The sequence below is a fragment of the Eurosta solidaginis genome, chromosome 2 (assembly GCF_040869045.1).
Source record: "Eurosta solidaginis isolate ZX-2024a chromosome 2, ASM4086904v1, whole genome shotgun sequence".
NCBI classification, from domain to species: domain Eukaryota; kingdom Metazoa; phylum Arthropoda; class Insecta; order Diptera; family Tephritidae; genus Eurosta; species Eurosta solidaginis.
The window spans coordinates 84,186,777-84,199,454 of record NC_090320.1 but is presented as its reverse complement, the minus strand read 5'-3'; the positions used below and the strand labels follow the sequence as shown (position 1 = coordinate 84,199,454).

The window sequence follows — 12,678 nt, the reverse complement described above, 5'->3', positions numbered from 1 at the left end:
CCCAGACATTCAGTTAGGGAATAATTAATATTATCGTTAATAAATATAAGATCAAGTGTTCTTGATAACTGATTTCTGAAGCTATTTATCTGGAAGAGATTGACACTTAAAAGACTATCAGTGAGGAGAATTTCAGCGCAACTATTTACATTTTTAAGAAGTAGAGCAAAGTTATTGTCAACATAAGACCATTCGATATTTGGTAAGTTAAAGTCGCCTAAGATACAAAAGTTACTACCATCATGTGTATGTTTTAAACTAACAATATTGTCAACATGCGATTTATATACAGAATCCGCACTAGACGGAGGAATATATGAAGCGCATACAAACAATTTCGAGCTGCCTTGAACAGAGACGCAATTTAACAAAAAGGAGAAAAGTGTTCACTACAGATAGCCTTAAGGTCACTTGATACAAACACCAGATCTTGCGCTTTTCCACCGCTATTTAATACGGCGTTACATTGACTAAACCCATTAGATAACAGTGTACTCGTAAAAAACAAATCAATGTCTGACTTCAGATTTACTGGAACTAGAGTTCTGTTGTTATTAAGCCAGGAAATATTACATAAATTAAAATCACCAAGATAAACTACTTCACCATTATCCTTAGCGATATCAGTAATATATATGAGATTATCCAAATGCTCGTATATGCTTATATAATTCTATATTGCTATTGGGTGGAATATAGGATAATACTATAAATAAAGATTTGTTACATGACATTTTAATGCACAAACAGATCTGTTCACATGAACCATTGGCATGAGGCAATGTTATCATTTGGCTGCAAAAGTCAGCCCTAATAGCCAATAAAACACCGCCCCCTCGAGATATCGAAATATTCAGACGATGAAAAATTTTCAGTAAGCCAAGTCTCGGCGATGGCGATAATATCAAATTCATGAAATGATGTGCAGCGAAGAAACTGGAGGGATTTACTACGCATGCCACTCACATTCTGGTAGTACAGAGAATATTTAATGCTAGGACATAATACTGAGCTCGGTACTTGGGAGGATGGTAATAGATTTCCGGAGCTTATTCCCCCAATTAAAGAAAATTCCGGAAGGGTCTCACGTTCACTCCAGATGGCCAAAGCGTATGGTCGAACAGCTTGCTATAATAATTAGGCGGTACTCCCAATTTGAATGTTATACGTTTTAACGAATCCGGAGCCACATCTTTCTTCACCAAAGCGAAACATGAAATTTCATTCGCATTAATAGCAGCACTCTTCGCAACATAGTCGATGATATTTGCAGCGGTAACCGAGGTCCTAAATGAGGACAAATGTACCCATTCATTGCGAAATGCTACCTCCAACTCGTTCGATGTATTACTACCTCTAACCATATTATGCAAACTTTCTCCACTGGGCATGCTGGTATTTGCCCTACTGGGTTTGTTGTTATTTGCCTTACTGGGCAAGCTATTATTTTCAGCTGTGTCGGTATTAACGTTGGTTGGTAATGTTGGTTGCATTGTTTCATTGGTGATGGTTGACGAAGATTGCAAAAGTAAATTAGAGGCTGCAGCGCCGACGGCATTAGCATATGTGGGTAATAATGTTTGTGTTGAGTCGAGGGTGGGAGCAGAGGTGGAGGCATCGTCTAACAAAGACGGCAGAGCAGATTGTATGCCAGAGATGTCGAGAGAATTATTGGTATCTACTGGCATAGCGGGCAGAGCACTATCTTTGCCTGTAACCAAAGGCAAGCGGGCAGAGCGCTGAGGCTTATTGCGAGAGCGGGACTGCACTTGTTTCGTTACTTGTTGTTGTTGTTGCTTAACGTTAGCACGGCAAAGATCATTGCTGGCAAATTTATGACGTCGGTTATTCATTTCAACAGTGAGCGCATTAACAGCAGTGGTGGCGTTGTTATCGTGCAATTGTTTTTTCACCAAGCCCAACTCCGACTCCAGGTTTTTTTGTTACTTCCAACAATCTCTCCTTGTCATTATTAAGAGCGTTAATCAGAGTTATTGCGCGAGCATATTCAGAACGAAGAGCGACCAACTCGTTAAAAACACTTTGCAGAGTCATCTCATCGAATACGTTAACTTCTTCAATTTGTTCTTGCTCTTGTTCATTATTACTCTCGCTCAAGTTGATTAGGCAAGGGGTAGTGGGTGGAGTTCGGAGGGACAGGCGACGAGCATTAGCACAGCTTTTGCAAAAATACCTGCTGTCAGTGTTGAGATAATAATCCAAGTCGTCGTGAGAAACACCAACACAAACCAAGTGGAAGAATTCGAGGCATTCGGCACATTGAACCTTCTCGCTATCTTTGCGATCGACTTTAGATCCACAAACACACGGCATTGTAAACAATTATGTATGTACGATTATGTGCAAATGTGTCACTTTTTTAATTATTAAGTGGTAGCACAATGTTTATTTTAATTTAAGTTGAGTTCACTTAAGTTCACTTAATAAAATCATGTATCAAACTTAGCAGTGTGTCACTTTTCAATTATTAAGCGGTCGGATAATGAATATTTTAATTTATGTTCATATATTTTTAATAACTAAATCAGAGCGACAATCAACACGTCCGAACAGTTCAAGCGATTGGTTATATAACTTATGATTATTTTTCTTATAAATAGGTTTTGACCAATGCGGGACATCACCACCCGACGTAGACGCAGATTGAGCAGTACGTGAGTGTTGTGATTTTTCCCCACTCATTATACCATTAAGGCTGCCCATCACAGCCGACCGCGAGGCGACCCGAAATCGCTACCGAGCCATCGTCGTTCAACAAAAGGTATAGCCCGGCGCTGTGGTTAACAATCGAATCTACGAGCGGATGGTGATAGCCAGTAAATATGTTTTGACCAATGCGGGACATCACCACCCGACGTAGACGCACACTAAGCTGTACTTTAGTGTTGCGATCCTTTCTCGCTCATATACAGCCGCTGGCCCACCACGGTCGACCGCGAGGCGGCACCCGACAACGACGGCTCTCTCCGCGTCAGCGTCCTCAGTAATAAAATACTAATCACGACAGCCGGAGAAGTGACTACACACCCTTTTATTTCAAGCGTCCTTCAGTGACTAAATACTAACCCAGACGGCAGCGTCAACGCGTCGTCAACGAGTGTCCCCAGTGGCCGCATATCCATTATCATCGAGAGTCCTCAGTGACGAAATACTAATCGCGACAGCCAGCGCCAACGGCAACCGAGCGCCATCAACGAGCGTCCTCAGTGGCCGCATACCCATTCTAACCAAGCGTTCATCGGCGACAACATACTAATCACGACCGTCAACGCAGTAGCAGCGTTAGCGACAACTGCGCGTCCTCAGCGACTGCAGCGACGAACGCTATCGTAGGCACGTCACTTAAGCATCCTATAACCCGCGCTAACGGGACCGGGTGGACCGTTAGCGAATACAAACGCATAATTATATCAACGTAAGCAAGCACGCCAACGGGACTCGTGTGGACCGTTACCAACCAGGCCACGCCGACACCGAATACCAATAACCGAATAATGAAATGTCGACCATTTTGAAAATCCACGTCGATGGCACTACACTGCCGACTGTCGCACACCCCAAAATCTTGGGTGTGACGTTCGATCAGGATCTACATTTTGATGAGAATGCAGCCGGAGTTGTACCAAAAATCCAGAGCCGTAATAAAATCATCAAATCCATTGCTGGCAGTACTTGGGAAAAAGACAAAGAAACGCTCATTACCACTTACAAAGCAATTGGCCAGCCGATTGCATGCTACGCGTCCCCTATATGGTCGCCAAGCCTAAAAACTACACACTCGAAGAAGCTGCAGGCCTGCCATAACACTGCTTTCAGAACCGTCACAGGCTGTCTTCTTATGGCCCCAGAGCACCATCTACATAATGAGGCGAGAATACTCCACATCAGGGAGAGAAATGAGATGCTAACCTAACCAGAGGCCGAAACTGTTATTCCCTTTATAATATAATTCCTTACAAAACTATTAATTTTGGAATTTTAATATATTTTGATCAAGATAAAAATTATTTTCGGATTTTTATTTTTTGAGTCGGAAAGAACTAGTTAAACTCGGATTTTTAAAAATAAAAGTCCGGAAATAAAAGTTAAATCTGGACTTTTATTTTGTAAGACTAAAGCAAAAGTCCCGCTTGATAACGAAGAAACGGCTTATCCTAAACAAACATTTTTTTTAATTCGGATAAGCCGTTGTTATCAGGCCGGACTTTTATTTTGGCCTTAAAAAACAAAAGTCCGGATTTAACTTTTATTTCCGGATTTTTATTTTTAAAAGTTCCAGTGTAATGCCGTTTTACCTGCATTACAAGTATTTTCTACATGCACCCCACTGTAACCAATGCACTGCCCCTATTACATACGCCACCACTGTAACAGCTGGCTGCAAGCGAATGACTGGCACGGACAAATGCAAGTAATAATGGGAAAGCATTTCATTCGCGCACCGATCGTCTAACTAAGACCGTGTAATTCTCAACTCTGTCATATACATTTCGACTTAAGTACAAATAATTTGCATTTCATGATTAGCGAGAGCTCAACCTTCAGCAAGGTAAGATCCGCACCCCATGCGTGTGAGCGGATATCATTACCTTGTCTGGTACTTTAGATCCTGTTCGAAGTGGGCGACCTTGTTCGCTTCCTTTTGGTGTGTCCAGGGAGTAGTGAGTGAGGAGATCTAATTTCCACCTCACAGTTTCCCTCCGACACTGGTGAGTCATCTCCCCATCTACGGGAAGATACCACCGAATAAATTGGTTTCAGTAACTAACTCCCGCCTCACCGGAAGTCACCACCTTATTCATTGGTGACGTGTATCGATTTCACCAACCTTTGGTTGCTTGGAAATGGATCCAACGATCCACCTGCCGTGTCCACCGGCTTACCGGAATCCACCAGTTGTCAACCAGTGGCTTGTATCGATTTCACCAACATTCGGTTGCTTGGAAATCGATCCAACGATCCACCTGCCGTGTCCACCGACCCTCCGCAATCCGCCAACCTGTCAACCAGGGATTTATATCGGTTTCACCAACCTTCGGTTGCTTGGAAATCGATCCAACGAGCCCCCTCCGTATTCACCGATCCGTCGGAATCCACCAAATTGTCAACCTACGTCGTGTATCGGTTTCACCAACCTTCGGTTGCTTGGAAACCGATCCAACGGTCCACCAGCCATATCCACCGGCACGCTGCAATCTACCAGCTGTCCACTTGTGACGTACATCGATTCCACCGGCCTCCGGTCGTTTGGGGACATCGATTCACCGACTCACCAACCTTCGGTTACAGTCCACCTTCTATTCCTCGGCCAGGTCCACCTCTCTGCAACGGTGAGTGTGTGTTCTACCAACAACAAATCGACCTGTGTTCATTTCAAAATGAAATAGGTGTCCTTTTTCGACTCTGGATTGGCTGAGTGCTACCCCAGCCTTCGACGAAACCCACCCTACACGAGTTCGACTAGTTCTATCGGACTAAAAAATAAAAATACAGATTTTACTTTTATATGTGGACTTTTATGGAAAAAGTTCGAAAAATAAAAAGGATGCATGATTCGACATGACATCGGCGGCCACCGTGGTGTGATGGCAGCATGCTCCGCATACCACACCGTATGCCCTGGGTTCACACGCCGGGCAAAGCAACATCAAAATTTTAGAAATAAGGTTTTTCAATTAGAAGAAAATTTTTCTAAGCGGGGTCGCCCCTCGGCAGTGTCTGGCAAGCGCTCCGAGTGTATTCCTCTCTCAGTGAAAACTCATCTGCCTTGCAGATGCCGTTCGGAATCGGCATAAAACATGTAGGTCCCGTCCGGCCGTTTGTAGGGACGACGCAAATTGGAAGATAAGCTCGGCCTTAGATCTCTTCGGAGGCTATCGCGCCTTACATTTATTTTTTTTTTTTTTTTTTTTTTTTTGATTCGACATGATATTACTATAGGGATACCTGGGAACTCAAACATTTTCACCTAGGACAATTTTTTGACCAGGACTTTTTCAAATCCGAAAAAAAATAATTATTATTTTCCGTCCCTGAACCAAACATTTCCTGTTAAATACCCAGAAACCTGGGCATTCCAGCAGACATCTGATTGATGAGCCAACACCGCCCAGGGGCTTGAGCACTCTCCGTGCCACTCAGCCGTATGAAGCAAAAAACACAAGCAGGTCTTCAGTTAACTCCACAAACAGGCGTCGGACCTTTATGCCAGGAATTGCCCGGTGAGTCCAGTACTCAAAGAACAGTACCCAAAACTAGTGGAAGCGGAACGCACACTCCCCAGGGAAACGCGAGTCACTCTAGCTCAACTTCGATCTGGATACTGTAAAGGTGCGTCCACACCAGTAACAAAACGTGTTCAAACAGTTATATAACCAATGTTATGTAACTTGTTAGAAATTCAACTGAAAAATGTTGTATAACACGATGTTGTGTAACTTTTTTTCTGTTTTTATAGGTTACATGTTACCCAGAGGTTGTCGGTAAAGATCAAACGAATTAGATAACTTGGTTGTATAACAAGTTGCAATTGTTTTAAAACAGTTGTTATACAACTTTGCTATTTCGTTACCGGTGTGAACGTACCTTAACAGGTTAAACTCTTACTATCCAGAATCAACCCGATATACAAAATGTATGCCCTGCTTGCAATGTGTCCCCACATGACACCGACCATCTCTTTAATTGTAATGTGGAACCAACGCCTTCTAACACCCCTTACATTATGGTCCCCCCCCCCCCCCCCCCCCCGTGTTGAAACAGCAAGTTTCCTTGAACTCCCGTTAGAGGATATTGATGACAATTTGTGATCGGTCGCACCCATTCGATGTGGCGAACCACTGATACAACAACAACAACGTGAATAATTGAACTTTAATGAAATTTTAGGCATACATTTTGTTGTAAATAGATAAGTAAGTTAAATAAAGTGAATTGTACGACTTGGAAAAGAGCCCCAAAGTATAAATTTATTGTACGGAACCCTGGACACGGCGAGTATACCCCAGCAATTATTTAAGAAGCATCGGGGCATGGGAAAGTTTCGTTACAATATCTCCACTTAGATATTTATTCGAGATATAGCCATCTAAAAGGATTTAACGTTAAATCTTGCAAGCTTTATCAAACAAAATTAAATATCGAAACAAAGAAGATTTAAGATAAATCTTCAATCATTGCAATATTTCAGGTATGGCATCCTGAAATTCACGTCATTTAATTCTTTGAAAGGAAAATGTTTTAAGGTAGCAGCAGTTTTTAAATTCATGCATGGCAGATTTTTTTCAAGATTTTCAAGTTTAGATTTTTATTGCTAAACGTGAGTAAAACAAAGAAATGTATCCAAATAGAATATTAATATATGTTTTTGCGTTGTAAAGCATGTGAAAACGTATGTGTTTAATTTAAAAATATAAATTTTTTTGGTGGCTGAAAATTTCACAAAAATTGAAACTGTGCACGTGACCCCAATTTATATTTTTTTCAATATGAAAAAATAAAACCACAGTGGAGACAGTGCAGGTTAAAATATGAGATTTAATAAATGTTAACAGTTATAGCTCTAGGTGGAGGTATGCTATAAGACTTAACGTTAAATCCTTTCAGATGCCTAAATCTCAAATAACGGTCAAAGTGGAGATACATATGCTATAATTTAATAGCATTGGAATCGTTTTTCTGGTCGTATTGCGATACAGAGATCAGTGCCAATGAGACATCCGTTCCACGAAGTCCCTAATATTAAACTTCGGGTGCACATCAAAGAGCAGCCATATATGCCTATAGAATTGTGTTGAGGAGACAGTGTTGGCAGACTTGAAGCTTGCCAGCTGAACGTCTTATAGGCTTCTTTTGCAGAACTCTTAAGTTATCCAGCTCAAAAGTAACAATTTAAGAGTGTAAAATGAGGGTAAAATTTTGGATGTTCTTTATGGTCATTTACAGATAAACTTGAAGCTATAGAGAAAGCCAACAGCAGCGATGGCAGGTGTTAAACTAGTGATAGGTAAATCACTACATAACCTGCCTGAAGATGATGAAAAAGACACGTTGTTTTGGTTAAAATTTCACAAGAGTTTCAAAATAGAAGTCTTTCTTCCGTTAAAATTAGCGAATTTCCAGCTAAATTAACCCTGTTCTGAATAACCTACCAGTGATTTGATGGTTTATTGTCTGCCGTTATTCGCTGTTGGCGGTTCTCTATACTTCTAGACTTCTTGGTTATTTTGCATTTTTTCATTCACTTGTAAACCCACTTATGCCATCAGAGGAATGTATAACATTTATTGAACTTATTACATTAAAGGTGACCCTGTATTTGAAGCACTTGCACATACTGCCATGGACGCGCTTTGGAAATTGAGACATAGGGGTTCTGATTTAATGGGAACTGTTCTAAACGTACATTCCGGCGATTGGGTACGACGTGATTCGGGAGTTGGCGCTGGTATTGATTCGTATTATGAATACCTATTTAAATCATATGTTCTACTTGGCGATGACAAATATTTGGTACGATTTAATCGCCATTACAATGCAGTTATGAAATATGTAAGCGAAGGCCCAATGCTATTGGATGTATTAATGCATAGACCTCATGCGAAGTCACGCAATTTCATGGATTCATTGTTAGCATTTTGGCCTGGTTTACAAGTGCTATCAGGTGACATAAAACCAGCTGTTCAAACACATGAGATGCTTTATCAAGTAATGCAAATGCACACATTCATTCCTGAAGCCTTCACAGTCGATTTTCAAATACATTGGGCACAACACCACCTGCGCCCAGAGTTTATTGAATCCACATATTTTCTTTTTCGTGCAACCGGGGACCATCATTACCTTCAAGTTGGTAAAAAGGCTTTAAAAACATTACAAAAATATGCAAAAGTTCCTTGTGGATATGCAGCTGTTAATGATGTTCGTACAGGAAAACATGAGGATCGTATGGATTCGTTTGTGTTGTCGGAAACATTTAAGTACTTGTATTTACTATTTTCGGAGCCACAAGATTTATTAGTTGACGTTGACGAATTTGTTTTCACTACAGAAGCACACTTATTACCTCTAACTATTGCTCAACTGGGAAATGCAAGCTTCAGTATTAATAATTCACATGTTTAAAATAACATTATTTAACTTTTTGTACAAATTACAGATTTTAGGCAAAGTGGCGAACACAACGTTTTGGATTTTATGCGAACATGCCCCAACTCTAATAGATTTCTTCCAGAAACGGTGCGTAAGCCATTACGCAATTTAATAACGGGTTCCTGCCCTCGTCCTCTATCTGGGAAACGCCTTCGTGCGCTGGATTTTCAGGGTAGTAATGCTGACCACTTGCGGGCTATTTATGATATGGGCATTACCATGGTGTCCTTAGGTGATGGCAAGGTGCGCCTCTTTCATAGTTTCTATAACGTAAGTTTTCTTTTCGATTTTATGTTTATTTTAGTTATCAATTTAGGGGGTTAATATTACGACAGATTTTTGTATAAGTGGGGCTTCAAGGGGATTGGTGACATGTGAAGAAACCCAGAAAAAAGTTGTTTACAATAGCGGAATGCTATGTATGAAAAAAAATAGCTTATGGCAATTTCAGAAAGAAAATTCTAATTTTTGAGCGTATTTTGTTTTTTGTTGCAAAATATATATACAAGGGGAATCCCCAATTTAGTCATGTTACGCTCGGTAGTCGTTGGATTTTCGTCGCGGTCTGTACATTTTTTGTTAGTTTTTGTGTGAAATTCGATACGCGTGCACGTGTTTTGGCATTGTTTGTTTAAAAGTAAAAGCAATTCGTTGAAATGCCAACGTAAAATACTTTGTGCTTGGAAACCAAAGTTCAGATCTTGGAAAAGCTTGACAAAGGTGTTCAAGGGAAGCGGTTAACCCTAGAGTTTGATGTGGTGCCATCTGCAATCAGCTATGTATATCAAATCGAATACACCATCAATTTTAAACGCTGTTCTTATCATGCGGCTAACATAAAATTATTGCACACGGCTGAATATTAGTTGTGAAGTTTTTGATTAATTTTTGGCTTTTTTAATGTATTTATATCGATCTTTTATGTACTTTTAATAAAAAAATATATTTATTGTAATTGGAGTTTTTGTTTTTTGGATCCTTTTTTATATTTAACGTATATATACATATATGTATGTATATTAAATAAAAAAACATGTGATATGTATTGTACTGGATTGTTATTTTGTTTTCTTATACAATTGAATAAGACAAAATTTCATTGTAGTTTTTTATTGCAAATTGACTTAATTTTTAAGGTTTTATACAAATAAAAAAACCTTCAGAAATTAGAATCACCCTAAAAACAAAGGGGTTCTAATTTGTGAGCGTCTACTATATTTGTATTTTATTTCCATGGATGATGTTAGCCCCGGCGTTTAAGGTATTTTAATTTTTCAACAATTTAACTTGAAATGTTGAATCAATTAAACAGTATATCTTCAATAATGGAAAAATATTTTTCTAACCAGGGTTGGAATTGCTTACTGAAAAAAATTAAATTTATAAATTTTTTGCTTTGCCAGCAAAGAATTTTTTATCAGCATTTATTTTTTTTACAGCTCAAGCTCATATTTGAAAAAAAAATCCCGTGAATAAGCAATATGTGTTTTTTTAGTTTTGCTTCAGATTTAATTTGAATTTGAAGCTGGGCTTGCACGGTGGAGTATTTGATCAATCTAGCTGGCCAAAATTAAAACAGCAGTTAGTTCTGTTCAAAAAGTGGTTGTCTTACTTCATTGTTATGAAAGGAAATATTTGGGAGTAAATTCACGGTGTTCCGCGCAGAATTATTATGGATCGGGCTCCGGTTTCGGATGGACCCGGGGTTATTTTTTGGCATTACATGAGATATATCAATATGGGTATCAAAGGAAAGGTATTTTACTCCGCATTTCTATTGACATTTTTATGTAGAGTTGCCACTTAGGGTTGCCACCTCACCTTTTTTATATTTCTTTGTATATCCACTGACATCTCGGAAACGGCTTAACTGATTTGAATCAAATTTTTTTACATCGATATAGTATTACATTTTAAGGTTTTTCACATAGGTGTTGCCACTGAGGATGTTTTCAAAAGGTTGCCACTTTTTTAAAGTAAAAAAAGTACTTGACATATGCCAATAAGGGTATCAAAGGAAAGGTATTTCACTCCCGATTTCCAATAAATACATTTTTAGGTAGGGTTTTCACCTCACCTTGTTGTAGATATATCTGAGTATATCTACTACTTTACGAATGAAATCTGATGTAAAATTTCTTCCTCTTCAGAATTATTATAGTTCAGTAACAATAAGTAATTATGCACAAATTCTAACTTTTCGTCAAAAGTTTTCTTATTATATTGCTGCATCATTGTGTACAACTGAAGACGAGTAAATGTAGCCATTTATTATGAATATTTAGCATACGGTTGATAGAACACAAAACTCAATTACACAGTGCTACAAAAAAAGATTCAAAACACTTTTGAAGTCACCTAGTTAGTGTACGTTGTAGGCCTTGACGGGTACATCATGATAATGTGTTTCATAATTGTCTAACACCTCCATATTTTTTTATTGTCTAAAACCCGTTTTTCGTCTACTGCGCGCACTCCAACAATCATAACGTCGTCATGTTTTGAACGATTGCTTTACGGTTTTGGAAAGAAGAAGATTCAAGCTTCAAGCTGATGTATATTTGTTTATACTTTATACAACAAAAATTGGGACATTTTCCAAAAGTTATCTAAGATCTACCCATTTTTTCCCCGTTTTTCACAGTTCACCGTCTTTTTTATGTAACATATCATATTCATTCTGAAAGATCTATATATCCCGAGTAAGAAAAGTCATGTTTTATCAAAATCGGCTGATAAATGTTTAAGTTACGACGCTTATTGTAAACAAGAAAATTAATAAAAAGATATTAAGATATTAAAAGATATATATTTGATAGAATGGTCTGTACTTTGTTAGTTGCTGTGAATCAGTTGTATAAATTGAAAACTATTTTCATACCTTCCTTGATTTTTGCGTCACTTAGTTTTGGAAACACGGCTTTCAAGTGCAAAAAAGGCTCGCTGGTTTTGTCAAGTCGTTTGACAAACTGCTTCATGTATCCCAACTTGAGGTGTAGCGGTGGCAAAATTACTTTATCGTTCTGAACGAGTGGAATGTTAACGACGTTTTTTTTCTTATTTCAGGTGTTTTCCTACACGGCCATTCACTTAGTTTGAAATTATCTTTTCATCGACTGTCCCATTCGCACGGATAACAAGGATATTTTGTGTATCCTCCTTGCATTCCGAAAAGAATTGTCAGAACTTTCCAATCACAAACAATTGGCCATTGATGCTTATCATAATCTATGGAGTGTAAAATTTTCTTCATTGCGGCATACGTTTCTTCATGTTGGTAGCGTATGCTATTGGGACTGATGGAAACTGGTTCTCGTTATGCAGTAGGATAGCTTTCAAACCTAATAAATTAACAGATAAAATAAAAATTACGTATGTAAACTTTTTTCCAGTTGTAAAGACATTTTCGATAAAACACTTACTTTTGCACGAACCGTCCAAAAATAAACGTCACTCTTCTGGTTGGTGTTTGTGATCAAGACAAACAAAGAGCTCATCTATATCTGA

The 12,678-nt window shown here is 38.9% G+C and overlaps 1 protein-coding gene across 4 annotated transcripts in view; it reads left to right on the top strand.

Annotated features, from left to right (window-relative positions):
* Positions 1-12,678, top strand: part of Edem2 (ER degradation enhancer, mannosidase alpha-like 2) — a 479,713-nt gene that overhangs the window by 326,238 nt on the left and 140,797 nt on the right. For 3 of the 4 annotated variants that reach the window (XM_067765952.1, XM_067765953.1, XM_067765950.1), the window contains 2 exons: positions 8,327-9,121; positions 9,179-9,441. In XM_067765952.1, the coding sequence (XP_067622053.1) occupies positions 8,327-9,121; positions 9,179-9,441 (1,058 nt within the window). The remainder of the gene's footprint in view (positions 1-8,326; positions 9,122-9,178; positions 9,442-12,678) is intronic. The other variant, XM_067765951.1, reaches the window with a different exon arrangement.